The 23,318-nt window shown below is 38.1% G+C and overlaps 1 protein-coding gene across 6 annotated transcripts in view; it reads left to right on the forward strand.

Annotated features, from left to right (window-relative positions):
* The window catches only part of FOXJ3 (forkhead box J3), a 136,265-nt gene that overhangs the window by 33,835 nt on the left and 79,112 nt on the right, over positions 1 to 23,318 (forward strand). For 4 of the 6 annotated variants that reach the window (XM_044945167.1, XM_006050947.3, XM_044945165.1 and 1 more), the window contains exon 3: positions 13,065 to 13,389. The exons of 1 other annotated variant lie outside the window; for it this stretch is intronic. In XM_044945167.1, coding sequence (XP_044801102.1) covers positions 13,065 to 13,389 — 325 coding nt within the window. Of the gene's footprint in view, positions 1 to 12,952; positions 13,390 to 23,318 lie in introns of all 6 variants that reach the window. One more of the 6 variants, XM_006050950.3, reaches the window with a different exon arrangement.

Raw genomic sequence — 23,318 nt, forward strand, 5'->3', positions numbered from 1 at the left:
CATTTTTAAAAATTGAATTTTCTTTATCAGTGAGTTTTGAGAGTTCTTTATATATCTTGGATACAAGTTCTTCTTAAGATATATGCTTTGCAAATGTTTTCTTCCAGTCTGTGGCTTGTCTTTTCGTTGTAACAGTGTGTTTTGAAGAATATAAGTTTTTGATTTGATAAAGTTTAATTTGTCAGTTGTTTTATGAATTGTAATTTTTCATGTCATATCTAAAAAATGTTTGCCTAACCAAAAGTTATAAAGATTTTCTATTATGATTTCTTTTGTAAGTTTTATAGTTCTAGTTTTTACATTTAGTTCTGGGATTCGTTTATCAAGTTTTTGTGTATGATGTGAGGTAAGGGGTCATTGTTAACTTTTCTTCCCATACAGGTAGCCAGGCAGTTGTTTCAGCACCAATTTTTGGAAGTCTTTCCTTTCCCTGCCAACTTGTCTTGGGACATTTATCAAAAATCACTTGGCTGTATATGTTGGGTCTATTTTTGGATTCTATTCTGTTGATTTATGTATCTATCCTTTCACCAGATCCACTTGTCTTGATTACTGTAGTTTTTCAGTAAGTCTTGAAATCTGAGTCTTAAGTACTTCATGCTTTACAAGTTGAGGAAAGAGCTCGATAATCCTGTATTTGCCTAGTGATGGGTTAAACATTGAGGTGAAGACAGACGTTCATATATATGAATTACCAATTAAATTTTTCAGAGATGATAAAGAACTATGGCTTCCTTGAGCACGTGGGAGGAAATAGTTCCACTGAGGAAAGATGGTGGCCATTTATGGAAGAAGTTTCTGTAAGGAAAAGAAGATAAAGTCTATGTTAAAGACAGTAAAGATAGGCTTTAAAGTGATGATGGCAAGAAACAAGAAGTAGAAAGAAAGAATATAAGATCCTTATGAGCCAGTAGTGAAATAAGCAAGATAATTCTCCCCTGGAGTCTAAGCTGCAACAATTTGAACAGATTTTATTAGTAAATGTTTCACCCTACATTGTGTGCAATTTCTATGAAAATTAATCCTCTTCATACTTCTTCATACCACAGAATGATAATCAGTATTAATGTATTATATTAATTGATAATGATTCATGGGCACTTAGAAGAGAAGGTCTTAATTTATATATTAACTAATGGGTAGTATCTTAAACTTTTTGGTATCAAAAATTATTTAGTGTTCAAAGAGCATGCATTTGTGAATTTTATCTATCAAAATTGATTGTACTGAAAAGTTAAAACTAAAACAAAATTAAAATATTTATTAATTTACATATATATATAGTAAACTAATTATATGTTAACATAGATAACATTGTATGAAAAATCATTGTATTTTCCAAAACAGAAATTTAGAAGATTAGTGTTGCTTTACATTTTTGCAAATTTTTAAAATGTCTGGCTTCATAGAGATAGCTGGATTATATTCTATGCCTCTTCATTCAGTCTCTTTTGATAGCACCCATCACATAGCATCTGAACAGCTCCACTGTACACTTTTGAGAGGATCACAATGAAAAAGGCAAGTAATATCTTACTCTGAAAACTGTTTTGATCCTTTAGATGCCCTGAAAGGGTTTGGGCTATGCTTGAGGACCACTGAGCCATAAACATCATATGTAGCAGCTTAACCTGTTTCTTTAGCATTTTCTGTGTATCACACTTAACACTTAAAAATTAAATGGGCTCACATTCCATGATTTTAACCTTCTGCTAACATGAATGGCATATTATTGGTATAATGTCATGGAGGCAGTGTGTATGGAGATATCGAGTAAATGTTGTATATCGTGAGTTGAAGCAGTATGGTTGCGAAGAGGTCAGGATAAACACTTAAATGAGTAAATACATGTTACTCAGAGGACGTTTATTATTTCATAAACGTGAAAGTCACTCAGTCATGTCCTGACTCTTTGCAACCCCACGGAATTCTCCAGGCCAAAATACTGAAGTGGGTAGACTTCCCCTTCTCCAGGGGATCTTCCCAACCCAGGGATCAAACCCAGGTCTCCCGCATTGCAGGCAGATTCTTTACCAGCTGAGCCACAGGGGAAGCCCGAGAATACTGGAGTGCATAGCCTATCCCCTCTCCATCGGATCTTCCTGACCCAGGAATAGAACCTGGATCTCCTGCGTTGCAGGTGGGTTCTTTACCAACTGAGCTATGAGGAAAGCCATATTATTGCATATACACATATTTTTAGAAAACTGAGTATAAGAACTGTTGTGATAGCAGATTCTGTCTTGGTTTTTAAGTAACATGTAAAGATGCCTTTGAGTATTCTTATATCAAAGGGATTCTTCTTGTTCATTAGCTTTCCAGCTGCTCAAGACACATAGAGATTCTAATATGTAGAGTGAAATATAAATGTAAAATACAGTACTTAAATGATGACAGAATGTAGTTCAGTGGTTAATGTCCAGAAATATTTGTTTTTTCCTCCTTAAATTGTAGAGTAAAATATTTTTAAGGTGAAAATTACATATATAGCATAAAGGTATCTTTTGACAGTATGATCCCTAAGCTTTAGCTCAGATGGACTTTGAGTATGGCTTGTATGAATTTATGAATCTCAGATTATATATTTGAATAATAGAGTAATTTGGAGAGAATCTAGAGAAGAGCGGTAACTATATTATGGTTCTTAATTCAAATCCTGTTGGAGTTCTGGACATTAAACTTTGAGAAGGAACCCAAATGGTGTTAATACTGTAAAGAATCACAGTTCTGACCAGGTCTCATATTCCAAGATCGACTTTAAAGAAATTTTCTTCTGTAGCGAGGGAGATATAGATTAGCCTGTTAAAATATTGTTATTTCAAACACAATGAATTACTACATACTTTTTGTGAACTTTCTTCCCTTGGAGATAAACAATATTGTTGGTTTCCAAAACAGGTCTCCAAACCAGGGCTTTTAAAAATGATATAATGAAGTTCTTTTTCATCTCTGATTTTATGATAGATATCTCTGAAACCACAATTGTGTTTGCAAATGGCAGTTGCCTCACTAAATCCAAGTTTTTGCATAAGCTTTGTTGTGAATATTCTTGGAATTATAGGGGTAAGACAAAAGTTGTGAAGGTCAAGAGTTTTGACTTGTGAACTTGTACTATTTGTGTATTGGATTTCTTATCCTAAATTATGATTCTTCCACCTGTATTCTCACTTCAAACCAGTGAGGATTTTTGTAGCTTGTCTTTTAAAAAGATCATTATTCATTGAAAGTTTAAAGGCTCAGTCATTCATACCTTAGTGGTGATTAGTTTGATGCTGTCCACTTTCCTCCTAAATAGAGCAGAGATCAACTGCTTTGAAAAGATGAGAGTGTTTACTGGAAGAGAGGAGCAAGTTATTAATTTTGGAGCTTATAATACCAATTTCATGGATGAAGTTTGGAGGCTTATGTCAGTGTGAGATGGGAGAGCCAAGATAAAGATGCTTCTTAGAAGTATGCCTGATATAAACCATGTACATTGAATTTTATCGGGAACAAACTGGTTCTATACCAGGAAAATGGAAAAATTTGTTTCTTTTTTTCCCTTGTTACACTTCTGTCTCTCTGCTGCAAAATATCCAGCTGGGACTTTTATACTTTTAGAACTTTGGATTTTTAGAACTCCTTTATAGAATAAATAAGATTTTGTGGGCTGTTTCAGGAATCAGCATCATAGAATCTTATTTCTGTGGGAAGAGCATATTTTCAATTTTCATATGCAGTCTACAAACAAAATTTAAAAACACAACCCTTTCTGAGTCATTTCTTTGGAGTAAATAATTGAATGAGGGGCTCATTTCCATTGAGGTCGATAAATGATTATTGTCCCAAAGAAAGGCAATGCCAAAGAATGCTCAAACTACCGCACGATTGCACTCATCTCACATGCTAGTAAAGTAATGCTCAAAATTCTCCAAGCCAGGCTTCAGCAATACGTGAACTGTGAACTTCCTGATGTTCAAGCTAGTTTTAGAAAAGGCAGAGGAACCAGAGATCAAATTGCCAACATCCACTGGATCATGGAGAAAGCAAGAGAGTTCCAGAAAAACATCTATTTCTGCTTTATTGACTATGCCAAAGCCTTTGACTGTGTGGATCACAATAAACTGGAAAATTCTTCAAGAGATGGGAATACCAGACCACCTGACCTGCCTCTTGAGAAATCTGTATGCAGGTCAGGAAGCAACAGTTAGAACTGGACATGGAACAACAGACTGGTTCCAAATAGGAAAAGGAGTACATCAAGGCTGTATATTGTCACCCTGCTTATTTAACTTCTATGCAGAGTACATCATGAGGAACGCTGGACTGGAAGAAACACAAGCTGGAATCAAGATTGCCAGGAGAAATATCAATAACCTCAGATATGCAGATGATACCACCCTTATGGCAGAAAGTGAAGAGGAACTAAAAAGCCTCTTGATGAAAGTGAAAGTGGAGAGTGAAAAAGTTGGCTTAAAGCTCAACATTCAGAAAACGAAGATCATAGCATCCGGTCCCATCACTTCATGGGAAATAGATGGGGAAACAGTGGAAACAGTGTCAGACTTTATTTTTTGGGGCTCCAAAATCACTGCAGATAGTGACTGCAGCCATGAAATTAAAAGACCCTTACTCCTTGGAAGGAAAGTTATGACCAACCTAGATAGCATATTCAAAAGCAGAGACATTACTTTGCCAGCAAAGGTCGGTCTAGTCAAGGCTGTGGTTTTTCCAGTGGTCATGTATGGATGTGCGAGTTGGACTGTGAAGAAGGCTGAGCGCCGAAGAATTGATGCTTTTGAAGTGTGGTGTTGGAGAATACTCTTGAGAGTCCCTTGGACTGCAAGGAGATCCAACCAGTCCATCCTAAAGGAGATCAGCCGTGGGATTTCCTTGGAAGGAATGATGCTAAAGCTGAAACTCCAGTACTTTGGCCACCTCATGCGAAGAGTCGACTCATTGGAAAAGACTGATGCTGGGAGGGATTGGGGGCGGGAGGAGAAGGGGACGACAGAGGATGAGATGGCTGGATGGCATCACTGACTCAATGGACGTGAGTCTTAGTGAACTCCGGGAGTTGGTGATGGACAGGGAGGCCTGGCATGCTGCGATTCATGGGGTCGCAAAGAGTCGGACACGACTGAGTGACTGAACTGAACTGAACTTAGGGCATGTCAGATTAAAACCACTGAGTAAGAGTGACAGTCATTTAAAATTTAGAAAATTCTGAAGAGTAGGAATTTGATGATAATAGGTAATATTTATTGAATGGTTATTTACAAAACTCTTCTTCAGTCAGTCAGTTCAGTCAGTCAGTCGTGTCTGACTCTTTGCAACCCCATGGACTGCAGCATTCCAGGCTTCCCTGTCCATCACCAACTCCCAGAGTTTACCCAAACTCATGTCCATTGAGTCAGTGATGCCATCCAACCATCTCATCCTCTGTCGTCCCCTTCTTCTCCTGCCTTCAGTTTTCCCAGCATCAGGGTGTTTTCAAATAAGTCAGGTCTACACATCAGGTCTTCTTAGTGGTTTGTATATCTCACGTAATCCTCACAACAGTTCTTTGGGGTGGGTACTGTTTTTATCCTCACCTTAAGGTCATATAACTAAAAGTGAAAGAACTTGGATTTCAGTACAGGCAGTTTGCTCCGGAGCCTGTGTGTGTGTGTTTTTTTTAATTAATTTATTTTTAATTGAAGGATAATTGCTTTACAGTATTGTTTTGGTTCTTGCCATACATCAACATGAATCAGCCATAGGTATAGTATGTTCCCTCCCTCTTGCAAGTCCCTCCCATCCCCTACCTCACCCCACCCCTCTAGGTTGTCACGGAGCCTGGGTTTGAGTTCTTTCAGTCATAAAACAGAGCTTGTGTTCTTAATTACCATATTTTTTCTAAAGTAGGATGTTGGCCATGTTATATTGCTGAAATCGAACTAAGAATAGAAACTTTGGCTTTGCTGGTGATAACTAATTTTGAAAAATAACAGTAGCTCCTTTTGCTTGGAATAACTTAAATTGCTTCAGTTACACATTAAAAAAAATTTTTTTTAATGTCACATGCTTCCAAAATGTAAGGTCAACCTGTAGTAGATTATTTTTTTACTTTTTAGGGTTCTGCCGCAATATGCCTTGGGTACCCAAATATCTACATGTACTCTTCTTCCTATAAGTAGAACTTACTTCCCGCTTTCTCAAGAGAAACAACCTAGAATTTTATTCAGTTATTATATCCAGCTGAAATTCTAAGCTCTCTGGGTGCTTTCACTTTCATTAGATCCCAGAGTGGCTTCTTGGTTTATGGTAGAGGAGAAGGAATAGAATAAAAGCAATAAAAGCCATTAGTTAGAAAATGGGATAATGAGAAGCACAAAATAGTCACTAGGCCATATTGATTGTAAAATCTTCCTGGGTAGCAGTGGCAGAGCCTCACGCCATGACAGTATAATAAGTTCCTTGATTCTGCTTTTGGGCTCTGCACTGTTCCCTGTGCCTTCTGGAGGGGCTCACCTTGTGGCCACATCTGAGGTGGGTATGGGTGAAGATGCCCTTTCTGGGAAATGCACAACTTTATAGCTCACTTCTTACTGATTAGCTTGGGTATTATTTTGGATACCTAAGAGACTTCTGCAGTCTAGGCACCCCCCTGCCCCCATACAGTTATTTTAAAAAGCTTAATTTTCTAGGCTTTTTGCTACTTTGAGCCAAAGGACATGCCTAGGCAGAATTTTTTAATGTGAAGACTGCCCTCTGTGCTTGGAACTTACCCCAGGGACTTCTAACCTTCTGGTGCCATGGAATCCCTTCAAAGTCTGGTGAAACCTGTAGACACTTCTCAGAATAAGGTCTCAAAATTCATAAAATAATATACTTAGGATTATAAAAGAAACCAATTAATTATATTAGCAAAATATTAACTTTATAACAGTAAGATGAATTAGCACATTAAATAAAAAATCTAATGGCAAATCTTAATACACTGTCATAAATTTAAAGTAGTGAATTTAAAAAGTTGAGATTCTGTAACATTTATCACATTATATGAATATATTAGTGATTTTTGTTGATGGCCGAGTCATGGGTACTGTTAATGCTACTGTGATTTGTTGTCTACTTTCCTAATTAAAGAAAGTGCTTAGTTTCAGTTACAAGTTAGTGGAAATAAAGGCTATATTTTCCCCCGTCCAAGTTCTTTCACCTCCTGAAGGAATGATGGCGCTGGTGAGGCCATTGAAGTGTAATAGTCTTGGGTAGAAAGTCAGCACCTCACAACATTGCTTTTGTGTGGCAAGACAACACTCTTCTCTATTGCTAAGGCTGCAGTTTTGCAGCCATCAGTCAGTTACTTCGGTTGGCTCTTTCAGAAGCAGTTTGTGTTTTTTTTTTCAACCATGTAGGACTTCAAATTGTAGGACTTTTATCTTGAACTGCAGGCCATGAGCAGAGAGTACCTCCCTAAGCAAATCTTCGTTTTCTCCATCTTTGCTTGCAACTCTATTTGAAGTTAATTTTTCTTTTAGGACTTTGTTTTAATTAACTAGAAGGAGGCAACACATGCCAGTATTCTCAGTTTTTCCTGTAGTAATTCTCTACTTGCTGTATAGCCTCAGTTGGCATATGATCTGTTTTCCAGTTACAGTAGGTGACAATTTGACCAAATCCTTTGTCACTTTAATAAGTGTTACCAACTTTCCATCCTGCAGTTTTAGAGTTCTTAATGTTTACCTCATCCTCTCCTCTAAGAGAGTGTCTTTTTTTTTTTTTCCTATTTTATGTATGTATCATAATTTATTTCTACTGAATATCTAGGTTATTTTCAATTTTTACTATTATAAATATTTATTTATTTTAAATTTTATTTTTTAACTTTACAACATTGTTTTGGTCTTATTTTAGGTCCTATTACTTGTATTGCCTCACTTCCGTGTCCCACATTCCATGTTTGTTAGTAGTTGCGTTCACCTGCTGGTAGAGTTCTTTTTATAGTACTTAAACACGTAAAACTTCCCTGGTAGCTCAGCGGTAAAGAATCCGCCTACAGTGCAGGAGATATGGGTTCGATTCCTCACTTGGCATTAAAGGAAATGGCAACGCACTCCAGTATTCTTGCCTGGAAAATACTATGCACAGAGAAGCCTGGCAGACTACAGTCCATGGGGTCGCAACAGTCAGGCATGACTTAGCGACTGAGCAACAGCAAACATATAAAAAGTCTGAAAGGTAGCAGTTCAGGACTAGGATGGCAGCTTCACAGTTGGTTCACCAAAAAATCAGGGACCCAGATCCCTTCTTTCTGCTCCATGCCTTCAGCATATGACTTCCATTTCCACAGATCACTTTATGGCCAAAGATGACTGTTGGCACACTAGCTGTTGTATCCACATTCAGGATAGGGCAAAAGGTGTAATAGTATCCAGAATAAAATTTGGGTTGTAGTCTTAAGGAAGAAGGCCACAACAGGTATTAGGTGGTAGTTAGTGGTCTCTGCCATCAACCTTGCTTCTGATTGCCTTGAGTGCTGAGATGCAGTAACAGGAATTATGTTTTAAAATGTTTAAGTATATATATGTATTTTGACCCCCTGAGATGCATGTGATCAGAATTACTACTGTGGTAATTACAAGGATTTCTTTTCAGTTCCCAGTTGCTCAGTTTTTCACATGATACCAAGTCTTAAGATAAAATGGCAAGTGCTAGGAATGGAGGGGGAACATTCAGGCATATCTAGGTCACAACATCATAACACTCATTACTCTTATTTTCCTTGATGTGTTCCTCTTAGGTCCATTTAGGAAAGCCAACAATATCTCTACCCATTTCCCACCTTTTCAATCCTATTGAAGTCTTGAACTTTTTCTTTGTAAGCTTTGGTTACTCCTCAGGTATTAGGGAAATTACAGAAGGAAGCCAAGCAACAGGCTGAAGTAGCTAAAATGCGAATTTGTGAGCATATCATTGGCAGTATGTCATTAAGTGAGGTCAGAACCCCTTTCTTCCTCCTGTGTCATGACTTACAGTGGAATTGTTAGATCTTGATACTCGTTACCTTTTCATTGTATGCAGAGAAGATTCCTCATGCAACTCCTTTTAAGCAATAGATACCATTATAGATTTAAGAACTTCAGACATAATTTCTTCATGCCTTGCTTTATCCTGCAAGTAACATTATCTTCTTACCTTTACTTCCGTCTCCCCATTTTTCTCTCCTCTTCTAGTAGAACTTTCTGTCTCTGTGTACTGCTACTTGTCAATCTGTGCTGAGTCACATTTTTTTCCAGTTCATAAAGGACTTCAGTCCTGTGGTTTTCCTTCCTCATACTGTTGAGTCCTCTTTTCTTTTACCTCTTCCTTTTAGCTTGAAAACATGTTTGATCTTGTTTGTTTGGGGAGGAGCATACCCACCTTCATTGGATAGTCACTGTTCTGATCATTTAAGCACCCTTTACCCACTGTGTTCATAGGCATTGCAGGAGCAGAAAAGAATTAGAAAGTTCCTTCTTCTAAGGAGCTCATGGCCTCACGAGAGAGTTAAAGATAATTTAATTCTGTGTAAGTTCTGTAATAGAAGTATTTATAATCTGTAGGGGTAAGATCTAGTTCAATTTAGGAGATGGAGAATGAGAAGAGTAGATTGACAAGACTTTCTGGAGGGGGAGGTGGAAAAGGAAGTGAGGCTAGAAAGCTTATGATGTAATTGTACATGTGAAAACAGCATGGTTGAGCCAAACTGAGGTTATAATTGCTCTAGGAATTTATCGAGAAGAATTAATAAAAGGTAAATGAAAGCTAATGTAGTTGAAAATGAGGCATTTAGAATTAGTATAATACGAGAAGAGGAACCATTGAAAGTTTTGGGGCACAATGGCAGGAAAACATTGCTGACTTTTCTCTTGGAGTATATGCATGGACCCTGGAGGTGCTTAGCAGGGAGCAATCAGAGTCTACAAGGCCAGCTAGGAAGCTTTTGGAATGAGGTGAGGTAATGAGGGCCTGACATTTCTTAACCAGATTTCCATAACCAGATTCCTCAGAGCCTCTCATGCTGTTTTTAAATCTGCCACCATCTGTTCTCTTATTCAAGTGGACTTCTGTCATCACCATTCCATTGAGAGGTTTCTTTCTAAAGTTACTTGATGATCTGGCCAAATCTAATGGTCATTTTTTTGTCTTCTCAGTAGAGAACCACTGCAGCAACCAGCCTAAGCAGCAACAATGGAGACACTTTTTATCTCCCCACCAAGAATATGTAAAATTGAACAAACAGCAAAGAAAACAGAAACCCAGTTTTTCAGATTTTAAATTTAAGAGAGATTTTTATAGTCTACTTCAAATTAGAACTAGTAGACATAAGCACAACAATGGAATACTTATTACTCATGATGTCTTTGACTAGGCACAAATTCTTTCCAGCCTATTTAGATCTTAACTTACTTCAAGTCTTAGCTAAAGTTCTTCTGTTTCTTAAGGCTGCAGCCCATGTTGTCTTCTACTTTTTTCTGAACTATTACAGAACCCATAGCTCTTTTTCAACTCTTTCTTGTATTTGACTTTCCTAATTGGAGTATAGGTTCCTAGAGGATAAAAATTTTATCTTAATTGCTGTGTGTATAAAATTTTACTCTAGAATAATCTTGTATACATGTGTAATCACAAATTCTTATTAAATGTTATAACAGTATTAAGTACCTGCTTACTATATGTTCATGTTTTATTACTGAGATTCTCATAAAGTCAGTGGCACTGGTGGAAGGAAACAGAAGTTAAAGATGATTTTCAATAGGAAGCATCCGCAATATCCGTTATATTCCAGTTTGCAATGTACTTTTACATTATCTTTGAAAATGTGTATGACTAGCTGCGTGGGGTATTTGAACAAAATAAAGCTATTTGGTAGAGACTTAATTGAGGCCAATACGATGACAGCCTGGTATAATAGCCAATGCTTGTAGAATAAAATGTGAATGATAATAGCAGCAACTATCAGTACTGTTATCACCACCACCAAGAGCTAACATTTATTGCCTGTTTATTGTTTGCCAGTCACTGTACTTTATGTCAGCGAGAGGTAGATACTATTATTCTAATATTACAAGTAAGTATGGTAGAAAAACTGCTAGACTGGGCATCAGGAGCTCTGAGCTCTGGTTTTAGTTCTGCTGTTAACTATTTGTATGAATTCGTTTTTCATCTTGAGATTGAAGCGATTGTTCTCTGATCTCTAGGGTACTTTGCCTACTCTTTGATATTCTGTGATCTCTAAATTATCTTGGCTCCTTATTCCACAAGTTTCTATAACTTATTTCATTCTGGAAACAGACGTTTCTGTCTGAGATTGTAGAACAGGAGGGTGAGGGTTTTTTTTTAGATCTCTGAAGGTGCTGTATAGAGGAATTTAAAGTTCAGGTTTCAGAGGAATGCATACTGTAGAGATGGGAAGGGAGAATGAAAAATGTAAAACTGTTAATCAGAATATAAGAAAAAGAATATCTGGTAATGCAGATAGAATCCTCATGGCTGTCTCTTGATTGCTTGATCTTGTTTACTTTATGGTTCATTAGTACCCTCCCTAGATACTCCTAGAGCAATATTATTAACGAACACTTATTGAGTGTTTCTTCCTAGTGTAAGTTACCCATTTAATTTTTAATTCTCAAAGTAGTATTTTAACCATAGGTATTATTATTGTTTCATTTCACAGATGTGATGGGGTTTAGAGATACTAACATTTTCATAGTCTCACAGATAGTAACTGGTAGATTATGTACTTGAATTCTGGTCTACTTGATTCTAGAATCTGTGTTCTTCATCAGTTCTACATTGCCTTCCAGAAGTTCAGATCCTAAGCACTAAGTGTAGATTGTTTTTTGCCTGTGGCCATTTGGATTGAAGGGTATATGTGGGATTTTCTTTGCCACAGTTTTTTTCTTTTTACTGAGATATTTTAAGTTTCCTGTTTTGTTTTCTTTTTTCCTTTATTTTCATATCAGTTGTAAGTCTTTCATGCCTCTCCGCTTTGTTGTCAGGCTCACTTTTCCTGCTTCTTTGATCCCAGGATAGGAAAGTTTGTACCCCTTGTTGAGAGTTAGCCATGCTAGTGTGAAGTGTCAAGCTTTGTTTTCTTTTATCTTTCATTCTTAGGGCAGCTTCCTTCTCTCTCCAGAATATGTGTTAACCTGGCAGGTGTTGTTTTTTCTTTCTTTGAGTGGTAATGGTTTGAAATTTTTCGGCCTTGGAGAGAGCGAGATTACAGAATCCAGATTACTGGATGTTTTTGTAAGCCTGTCCTTGAGTTTTTAATGCTTCTTTTCCTGCTTTTCATTTATGTGACTTTATCTCTTATATCCTATACTCCCAGATAGATCTTAGTTTTTTAAAGCTTGTTCTTTGACTTTTTTTTTTTTAAACCTCATGGTGCTGCCTATTCTCCATTTCTGTATTTCATCTGTGTCCTTGAGTTTGCATTCCTCTTTTCGGTCAACTCCCCCAGCTAGCTTGTCTCCTTGCTATTCTTGTCTACCCTGCTTTACTCTTCCTACCTCCCACCTGCTCAGCTATACCTTTCCTCCATGTAAATTCCTGTGCCTATTTCTCAGTTACTTCTCTGACCTCTTGCCTACACTTTACTTTTGGTATTCTTTTGTATGATTTCCCTAAAATTTATGTAAAAGAAATGCCAGATATGTAGTCTTAAGTTTTAAAAGGGCCTGTGGTGTTGGTGAGTAAAGAGCTGGACTGCAGACAGATTTTTTTTTTTTTTCCACACTGTGATCCTATCTGTTCAAAGTGACAGATAGTCATTTTAAGAAAACTGACATAAAAATCACTTTGTATGGTTGCATTGTTCTGTCTCTTGTATAGTTTCAAACCAAATTTGTTGTTTTGGAGAGGAAGAAATTAAGAAAAAAAATTGGAAATGTAATCCCTTAAATATTTGGTTTGGTCATTAATATACTCAATCTTTTTCCTCCAGATTTAACTCAGGCTTTCCCTCACTTTGGAACTCCTAGAATTGTGAATATTGGATATTTTGAGAAGCAGGGGTTCTTTCCTTGATATTGACTAAGGAGTCTATTTACCTTCAGGATGACATCTGAACTGGAGAGCAGCCTAACATCTATGGACTGGTTACCACAGCTCACCATGAGAGCAGCCATCCAAAAATCTGATGCTGCACAAAATGCACATGGAACCGGAATTTCCAAGAAGAACGCACTCCTTGACCCAAATACAACCCTGGACCAGGAAGAAGTCCAACAGCACAAAGATGGGAAACCTCCATACAGCTATGCCAGCCTCATTACATTTGCAATCAATAGCTCACCCAAAAAGAAAATGACTCTGAGTGAGATTTACCAGTGGATTTGTGATAACTTCCCATATTATAGAGAGGCTGGCAGTGGTTGGAAGGTAAGGATTTTATTTAAGTTTTTATTTTTATACTGTGAACAAGAACAATATTGGCTTCTACTGAAGGTAAAGCTTTGTGGAGGTTTATGTAATTAGAGGTGAAATTCTGATTACTAGTCATTTTTAGGATGTAAAAGAAATGTTTTTAGTTTGATGAATAACTATTTTTGGTAGAATATTAATTTGTTAGAACTTTATTGTAAGAGGACTGACATAGCATGAAGTGGGAGTAGAGATAAAGTAGCATTCACTGGAAAACCGTACCCACAGTTCAGGTAAGTTGAGAGTCTAAGGTTCAAAAAAACCAACATAGTATTGCAGCTAGTATTGTTTTCATGACCCAAGATTTTAAAAAAACCTTTACTTTGAAAGAATTCTAGATTTACAGAAGAGTTACATAAGTAGTACAAAGCATTCCTGTATATCCTTCAGCCAGTTCCTCCATGGTAACACCTTATATAACCAACCATTAACAAAACTAAGAAATTAATACTTTTGACTGTAGCAGTACTGTTAGCTTCTAAGTACATTACAGACTTGATTCAGATTTCACCAGTTTTTCCACTAATGTCTTTTTATGTTCCAGGATTCATTTCAGGATCTAATCTAGGATCCCACATTGCATTTTGTTGTCATTGTCATGTCTCCTTAGGCTTCTTTAATCTGTAACTGTTCCTCATCTTTTTTTGCCTGTAGTGATCTTGACACTTTTGAAGAATACTTGACACTTTTGAAAAGTACTTGTCTGGTATTTTGTAGAATGTTCCTCGGTTTGGATATGTCTTATATTTTCTTGATTAGATTGAGGGTAGTGCATTTTGGGGAGGGATAATACAGAAGTGATGTGTCCTTTTCTGTATATCAGTCGTATCGGGATATCTTGATGTCAGTATATCTTATTACTGATAATGTTGACCTTGGTTCTTTGGTTAAATGGTGTCTGTCAGGTTTCTCCACTGCGAAGTTACTATTTATGACTTTGTAAATTATGAAGTGTTTTGGGGGAGATACTTTGGCATGCAAGTACCCTATTTTTCCCTTAAAACTTTATTCATTTCAGCTTTCATTGGTAGATCATTACAGCAGTTTTTGTTTTCTAGCTGTGATTTTCTCTTTTCTTTTATTCCTTCCATATTAATTGGGATTCTTCTGTAAAAAAAAACTTACCCCTACTTCCCCTTTTATTTATTTATTCATTCATTCAATCATTATTTGTAACAGTTGGCATTCATAGATATTTATTTTTTGTATTGCTGTTATTTGTTCTTCAAATTGGTGCTGCTTTTGCCATTGGGAGCTCTTAACAAGTTGGCTCCTGTAACCGTTGATATATGGTTCAGTTCTTTTGTTTACTTCTTAACTTTGTGACTCCACAAGATGTTCCAGGCTCATCTTATACCTTTCCTGCCCCAGCTCTAGAATCAGCTACCTTTTTAAGAAGTCCTACTTCCTCACCTAAGCTTTTTCAGGAACCTTCAGGTTACCTAACTTACGTTATACAACGGATAATTCAACTTTCTTTTGTATCTACGCATGTTGCATTCATATTCTTATGTAGGAGTTATCCGGTTGTGTGCTTTGTGGAGGTGTGTGTATTTGTTTATGTGCATGTGGAAGAAGGGGGTTTACAGAGGTGCCATCAGCTGGTAGTTAAACTTGTTTCTCTTAATCTTTCCTGTCTTAACATCTTTGTCTTTTTTGTTTGAATGTATTTATTAAAGGCATTTACTAAATTACTGTGTACCAGTGATGTGCTCTGTACTGTGCCAGATAACCAAGTGCCTTATGGGAAGGGATTTTTTTTTTAAATCTCTTCCTCTATTCCATGCCCCAGCATAGTACTTCTGTTTGCGGCTGCTGCTGCTGCTAAGTCACTTCAGTCATGTCCGACTCTGTGTGACACCATAGACGGCAGCCCACCAGGCTCCCCCGTCCCTGGGATTCTCCAGGCAGGAACACTGGAATGGGTTGCCATTTCCTTCTCCAGTGCATGAATGTGAAAAGTGAAAGTAAAGTCGCTCAGTTGTGTCTGACCCTCAGTGACCCCATGGCCTGCAGCCTTCCAGGCTCCTCCGTCCATGGGATTTTCCAGGCAGGAGTACTGGAGTGGGGTGCCATTGCCTTCTTCCGTACTTCCATTGAGTAAGCCTTAATAAATGCAGTTTGAATGAAAGCCAGCATCCTGGTTCCAGCTTTCTTTCCTAGTTTTATTTTTTGTTAGTTCCCTCTCATATACTCTTTCTTCTTCTATCTAGTCCCACCTATTAGTTTTCCTAGATAAAGATATTTTGATTTCTTGCTTTTTTCTCTTACTTGTCCTTAGACTTTCTTCCCTTTTTTCTGTTAGCTTTATTCTGTTTATTCTTTAAGCTCATATGTAACCTCTTTTCTCCATGTAGAATTCATCTTTTGTGTTTCTATATGTTTTATTAATAACTCTATTACCAGGTGGCACCAGTGGCAAAGAACCCGCCTGCCAATGCATGAGATACAAGAGATGTGGGTTCGATCTCTGGGTTGGGAAGATCCCCTGAAAGAGGAAATGGCAACCCACTCCAGTATTCTTGCTTGGAAGAGAATGAATCCCATGGACAGAGGAGCCTTGCAGGCTGCAGTCCGTGGGGTCACAAAGAGCTGGACACGACTAAGAGACTTAGCACACAACACTATTATAGAACTTAGAGTTTTTTGTTCAGAGATCTTATTTCATCTGAGTCCACCTGTGAGTGCCAGATTCGGTCTGTTGTATTTCTGGCTGCTGGCCAGACCAAGTTATGGTCTGAAACTGGTTTAGAAATAGTGATATTTCACCTGGAAGATACATAGTTTGAATGTAATGAAGGAGAAAAATGGGAATAGGTGGAGAAACGATGCTGCTTTTTAGAACTAAAAGATATGCCAAGGAGATTATCTGGTTCAGTTTGTTATATTAGGAAGCCCTTTAATATTTCCAGGGATTGCTATTTCATAATTATTCTTTTTTAAAAAGTTTTCTTCCATCCAATTTTAGGAGCCTAGAACTTGCCATAATTACTTTTAAGTTTTATTTTTGTAAACATAGAAATGTAATATTTTGAACATTTGAAATGGAGATACATGGAAAGTGATTTATCTTCTCCTTTGCCAAGGTCTTATCTCTCTTTTCATGTTTAAAAGTTCCCATTCATGGTCTTTAGATTTGTTTAACATTGCTTGTGCAATTTTCTGTTTACCATTTCTTCTTCAGGTATGGAAGAGATGGGTTAGGGAAGGTCATGTAGAATTTGTGAAATTAGCTTGTGTTACATGAAATGAGAGTTGAATAAAGATCCTAAAGCAGTTGTCATCCATCTTGCCAGAAACATAGAGACAGTTAAAGTTACCCAAAGGAGAAAATGTTGCTGTGCTTGCTTAAAAGATTCAAATAGAATTTTAATATTTAGGTGAAGTGAAAGTCGCTTAGTCGTGTCTGACTCTGTGACCCCATGGGCTATACAGTCCCTGGAATTGTCCAGGCCAGAATTCTGGAGTGGGTAGCCTTTCCCTTCTCCAGGGGATCTTCCCAACCCAGGGATCAAACCCAGGTCTCCCACATTGCAGGCGGATTCTTTAGCAGCTGAGCCACAAGGGAAGCCCAATATTTAGGTGAACTCCCTTTCATTTTGTGCCAAGGCATTAAAGGGAGATTACATATTAAAAACAATCCTTTGAATAATCCATGACAGTTCAAAAAACTATATAAGTTTCTATAATTGAATGATTTTATAATCTGAACTAGAAGCAAAGGAATTTAGATTTTTGTGCTATCCACCTTACTGAAGAAAGGTAACCTGTTATTGGAATTTAAGGTAGTAAAAAGAAAAATATGAAAGAGTGGTATTGGTATGTGGGGTATATTCTACTTTTCTGAGTGAAGGAAAAATAAATAAGAGTATATTATGTATTTGCTTATTGTAAAAAGAAATTTAGGAGTAATAAACTAGAAATACAGTAAATGTAGTTATCTATAGGTATGTATAGAACTGAGGTAGAAGAGAGAGAGAACGGAATGAGATTGTGAGTGTACCTTTTTATATAGTTTTGAGTTTTAAAACATCTTAAGTGTTTCACACATTCAAAAACTATATGTAAGGAAATAAAAAAAGGTTTAAAAAAGAAAATCTTAAAACTGAATATAAGTAGTAGTAGTTGTAACTCAGCTAGTAAATAATCTGTTTGCAATGCAGCAGACCATGGTTCTATATCTGGGTCGGGAAGATACCCTGGTGAAAAGATAGGTTACCCACTCCAGTATTCTTGGGTTTCCCTGGTGGCTCAGACCATAAAGAATCTGCTTGCAGTTCGGGAGACCTGGGTTCGATCGCTGGGTTGGGAAGATCCCCTGGAGGAGAGCTTGGCAATGCACTCTAGTATTCTTGCCTAAAGATCCCCATGGACAGAGGAGCCTGGCAGGCTACAGTCCATGGGATTGCAAAGAGTCAGACACGACTGAGTGACTAAGCACACAGCACATACACACAGTTGTTGTTCAGGCGGTCTTCTGGATTCTCTCTAGACTGAGATGTTGGGTTATTTTCTTAAAATCCATTGTTCCTAGACTTTTGTGGTCATCTCTTCTTGATCCTTGACCTTGATTATTGTGTGGTTTTTGTTGTTGTTGTTCAGTTGCTCACTTGTCGTTCAACTCTGCAGTCCCATGGACTGCAGCATGCCAGGCTTCCCTCTCCTTCCCTGTCTCCTGAAGTTTGCTCAGACTCATCTGTTGAGTTGATGATGCTGTCCAACCATCTCATCCTCTGTCACTTCCTTCTCCTCCTGCCCTCAGTGTTTTCCAGCATCAGGGTCTTTTCTGATGAGTCAGCTCTTTGCATCAGGTGGCCAAAACACTGGAACTTCTGCTTCAGTATCAGTCCTTCCAATGAATATTCAGGGTCAATGTCCTTTAGAATTGAGTGGTTTGATCTCCTTGCAGTCCAAGGGACTCTCAAGAGTCTCCTCCAGTTCTCCTTTTAATCCACAGTTCAAAAGCATCAATTCTTCAGTGCCCAACTTTCTTTACAGTCCAACTCTCATATCCATACATGACTACTGGAAAAACCATAACTCTGACTAGATGGACCCATTTGTCAGCAAAGTAATGTCTCTGCTTTTTAATATGCTGTCGAGGTTGGTCATAGCTTTTCTTCCAAGGAGCAAGCGTCTTTTAATTTCATGGCTGCAGTCACCATCTTCAGTGATTTGGGAGCCCAAGAAAATAAAGTCTGTCACTGTTTCTATTGTTTCCCCATCTATTTGCCATAAAATGATGGAACCGGATGCCATGATCTTAGTTTTTTGAATGTTGACTTTTAAGCCAGCTTTTTCACTCTCCTCTTTCACTTTCATCAAGAGACCCTTCAATTCCTCTTCGCTTTCTGCCGTAAGGGGGTGTCATCTGCCTAACTGAGGTTATTGATATTTCTCCTGGCAATCTTGATTCCAGCTTGTGCTTCATCCAGCCTGGCATTTCTCATACAGTACCCTGCATATAAGTCAGATAAGTAGGGTGACAATAGACACCTTTCTCCTTTGTGACAGGATGGCAGTATACATACTCCTTTTTCAACTTGGAACCAGTCAATTGGAAGTGATCAAACAGGAGATGGCAAGATGTGAACATTGACGTTTTAGGAATCAGCGAACTAAAATGGACAGGAATGGGCAAATTTAATTCAGGTGACCATTGTATCTACTACTGTGGGCAAGAATCCCTTAGAAGAAATGGAGTAGCCCTCATAGTCAACAAAAGAGTCTGAAATGCAGTACTTGGGTGCAATCTCAAAAATGACAGAATTATCTCTGTTCGTTTCCAAGGCAAACCGTTCAGTATCACAGTATTCCAAGTCTATGCCCAACCACTAATGCTGAAGAACTTGAAGTTGAATGGTTCTGAAGACCTACAGGACCTTCTAGAACTAACACCCCCAAAAGATGTCCTTTTCATTATAGGGGACTGGAATGCAAAAGTAGGAAGTCAAGAAACACCTGGAGTAACAGGCAAGTTTGCCCTTGGAGCACAAAGTGAAGCAGGGCAAAGGCTAATAGAGTTTTGCCAAGAGAACGCACTGGTCATAGCACACACCCTCTTCCAACAACACAAGAGAAGACTCGACACATGAACATCACCAGATGGTCAATACTGAAATCAGATTGATTATAATCTTTGCAGCTGAAGATGGAGAAGCTCTATACATTCAATGGAAACAAGATTGGGAGCTGACTGTGGCTCAGATCATGAACTCCTTATTGGAAAATTCAGACTTAAATGAAGAAAGTAGAGAAAACCACTAGCCCATTCACGTACAACCTAAATTAAATCTCTTACGATTATACAGTGGAATTGACAAACAGATTCAAGGGATTAGATCTGATGGACAGAGAGCCTTAAGAACTATGGACAGAGGTTAATGACATTGTACAGGAGGCAGTGATCAAGACCATCCCCATGAAAAAGAAGTGCAAAAAGGCAAAATGGTTGTCTGAGGACGTCTTACAAATAGTTGAGAAAAGAAGAGAAGATAAAGGCAAAGGAGAAAAGGAAAGATATAAGCACCTAAATGCAGAATTCCAAAGAATAGCAAGGAGAGATAAGAAAGCCTTCCTCAGTAATCAGTGTGCGTCGTAGGATAGAACAAATGACTACAGATATTCGTATTTTGGGAGTCCCAGCTCTCTCAGTGGGAGAAGAGAAATATATGTGGGAACATGGTGATTGATGGAATTAGAGATGCCAGATTAAACTCAAGTTGAAAATAAAAATCAGTAAGAGTGCTTTTAAAATTCAGATTTCTGGGTCACAAGTCCAGAGATTTTAAATTAGTCATCTTAGAGCCTAGTAATCTGCATTAATATTCATCTCAACTGATTCTAGGGTAAGTAGGCTGTACTTTTGAGAAGCTGCTTTTGAAGATGTGGTTTTCAAGGCCAAGCAGTTTGCCTTTAACAGTTATTTTAGTTCGATTCAGTCGCTCAGTTGTGTCCGACTCTTTGCAGCCCCATGGACTGCAGCATGCCAGGCTTCTCTGTCCGTTACCAACTCCTGGAGGATGATGCCATCCAACCATCTCATCTTCTGTCATCCCCTTCTCCCTTCAGTCTTTCTGAGCATCAGGGTCTTTTCCAATGAGTCGGCTCTTCACATCAGGTGGCCTAAGTATTAGAGCTTCAGTTTCAGCATCAGTCCTTCCAGTGAATATTCCGGTTTGATTTTCTTTAGGGTTGACTGGTTTGATCTCCTTGCTGTCCAAAGGACTCTAAAGAGTCTTCTCCAGCACTCCAGTTAAACAGCATCAATTCTTAAGTGCTCAGGTTTCTGTGGTCTAACTCTCACATCCATACATGACTACTGGAAAAAAAAAATCCATCAGTTATTTAACCTGGGCCATTTTTCTCCACCTTTAACTTGGCCATCCTAATTATGTCGACCTCTACTCTTTGAGCTTTTTTCCTTAGGGTTGTTAGATGTAGTGTGTCTCCAGGTTGTGAGGTCTGAAGTAAATATCTTTTCTCTATTGTGTACTGTAAATACATGTCATGGCTTTCATAGCTCTCTGGGTGTTTTTATTTTCTGAATATGCTCTTGGTATTTTTTCCAGAAGATTCATGATTACCATATGAAAAGCATTATATTCCATTTTCTGAATTGGTAGAAAAGATCCTTACTTAGGAGCAAGAGCATTAAACAATCATTGTGTAATGTGAAATGTACATTTTGCCTGACCTAATCATCTATGAAAGTCAGAAAAGATTTCCTTAAGGAACTAACATTTAAACTAAGAATGAATTGGAGATTGAGTAGACTCAGGTGAAGGGAGTGAAGAAAGGCTGGAGGCCGTAACTTTTGCAGGAGATGGAAAGCCTACAGGTGAGAGAGAACATTGGAGAGGATGAGGGTAGAGTACAGATAGTATAGACTTATAGATAGCAGGGTAGGGAGAGGTCATGAAGATGCTTGTGGAGGCTTTAGGATTTTAGATTTTATCCTAAGTGCAATGAGAATTTACTGAAAGATTTTAATTGAAGTGGTAAAGTCAGATTTGCCTTGTGAGGAGGTAACTGTCTGCTGGGTGGAGAATACTGGAGAGGGGTAAAGAGAGGACTGCAAGGAGATCCAACCAGTCCATTCTGAAGGAGATCAGCCCTGGGATTTCTTTGGAGGGAATGATGCTAAAGCTGAAGCTCCAGTACTTTGGCCACCTCATGTGAAGAGTTAACTCATTGGAAAAGACTCTGATGCTGGGAGGGATTGGGGGCAGGAGGAAAAGGGGACGACAGAGGATGAGATGGCTGGGTGGCATCACTGACTCGATGGATGTAAGTCTGAGTGAACTCTGGGAGTTGGTGATGGACAGCGAGGCCTGGCGTGCTGTGATTCATGGGGTCACAAAGAGTCGGACACGACTGAGTGACTGAACTGAACTGAACTGAAAGAGAGGAACGAAGCTATTGTACTAGTTTTTGGTGCGACTGGTGTCCTAGACTGAGATGGTAACAGAAGAGATGGAATAAAGAAGGTAAATTGAAGGCAGACTTACAAAATTTGGTGACAGATTTGTTTTAGATGTTAAGGAGGAGGGAGGAGTTAAGGAGGCTTGACAGGTGTCTGATTGGAGCAGTTATATGAATAAGCAGAGAAGAGGAAACTAAAAGAAGACCACATTGGAAATAAAGATTGAGTTTAGTTTTAAACATGTTGGGTTGGAGTTTCTGGCGATGTCTAGTAGATTGTTGAAAATTTATGTTAATTTAGGAGAAAGGTCTGTAACAGATGGTTATTGAAGCCATGGCTGTGGATGAGATTGCCTACACAGCAAATGCAGAAATGAAAAAAGAACAGTGGCAGAATCTGGAAGATTTCCGGCTTTTAAGCTTTTTATAGAGGCGGAAGACCCAAGTAGAGATTTGTTCTTCCAAAGCCATTTAGAAAAGATGACCATTTTGATTTCATCCTGAATTTTTTTTTCCATCTTGAAGTTTTTAGATGGGTAGTTTTTCTGATTAGTTCTTTCTTTCCTTTGTCTTCTTTTGGATTTGGACTGAGTACTTTTTGTGATTTCTTTTTATCTTCACTATTATTTTATTAGTTATATCTCTTCCTAAATTTTGTTTTGGGAAGTAATTATTCTAGAATTTACCACCCATATCTTTAACTTACCACACTCTACCTTCATTATACTATTTTCTGTATGGAGTGAGAACTTTATAAACCTTATACAGTTGATCCTTGAATAGCCCAGGCAGTGCAGTCTGACTCCTCCACAATCGAATGTATAATTTTACAGTTGATTCTCCATATCTGTGGTTCCACGTCTGCACATTCAACCAACCTTGGATTGTATAGTACTGTAGCGTATTGTGGTGGTGGTTTAGTCACCAAGACATGTCTAACTCTTGCAACTCCATAATTGTGGCTCGCCAGGCTCCTCTGTCCATGTATTTCTCAGGCAAGAATACTCAAGTGGATTGCCATTTTCTTCTTCAGGGGATCTTTCTGACCCAGGGATCAAACCCATGTCTCCTGCATTGCAGGCGGATTCTTTACTGCTGAGCCACCAGGAAAGCCCACTATAGTATATGTATTTATTGGAAAAAAGTATGTTTAGTGGACCGGTATAATTCAAACCCATATTGTTCAAGGGTCTGCTGTACTTCTGATTCCCCTGAGCCAGCCTTTATGTTGTTATCATGTTTTCCTTTTACATGTTATAAACCTCATAATAAGCTGTTATATTTGCTTTAGACAGTCATCTTTTAAAGGCATTACAAATAAGAAAAAGTGATTTTTGAAAATTTGCCTTCATTTTCACAGTTTCTGGAACTCTTCATTTCTTCTTGTAGTTTCAAGTTTCCATTTGGTATCATACTTCTGCCTGAAGAACTTCCATCTAACATTGCCAGCCAACTGGTGGTAC

Source organism: Bubalus bubalis, chromosome 6 (assembly GCF_019923935.1).
Source record: "Bubalus bubalis isolate 160015118507 breed Murrah chromosome 6, NDDB_SH_1, whole genome shotgun sequence".
NCBI lineage: Eukaryota > Metazoa > Chordata > Mammalia > Artiodactyla > Bovidae > Bubalus > Bubalus bubalis.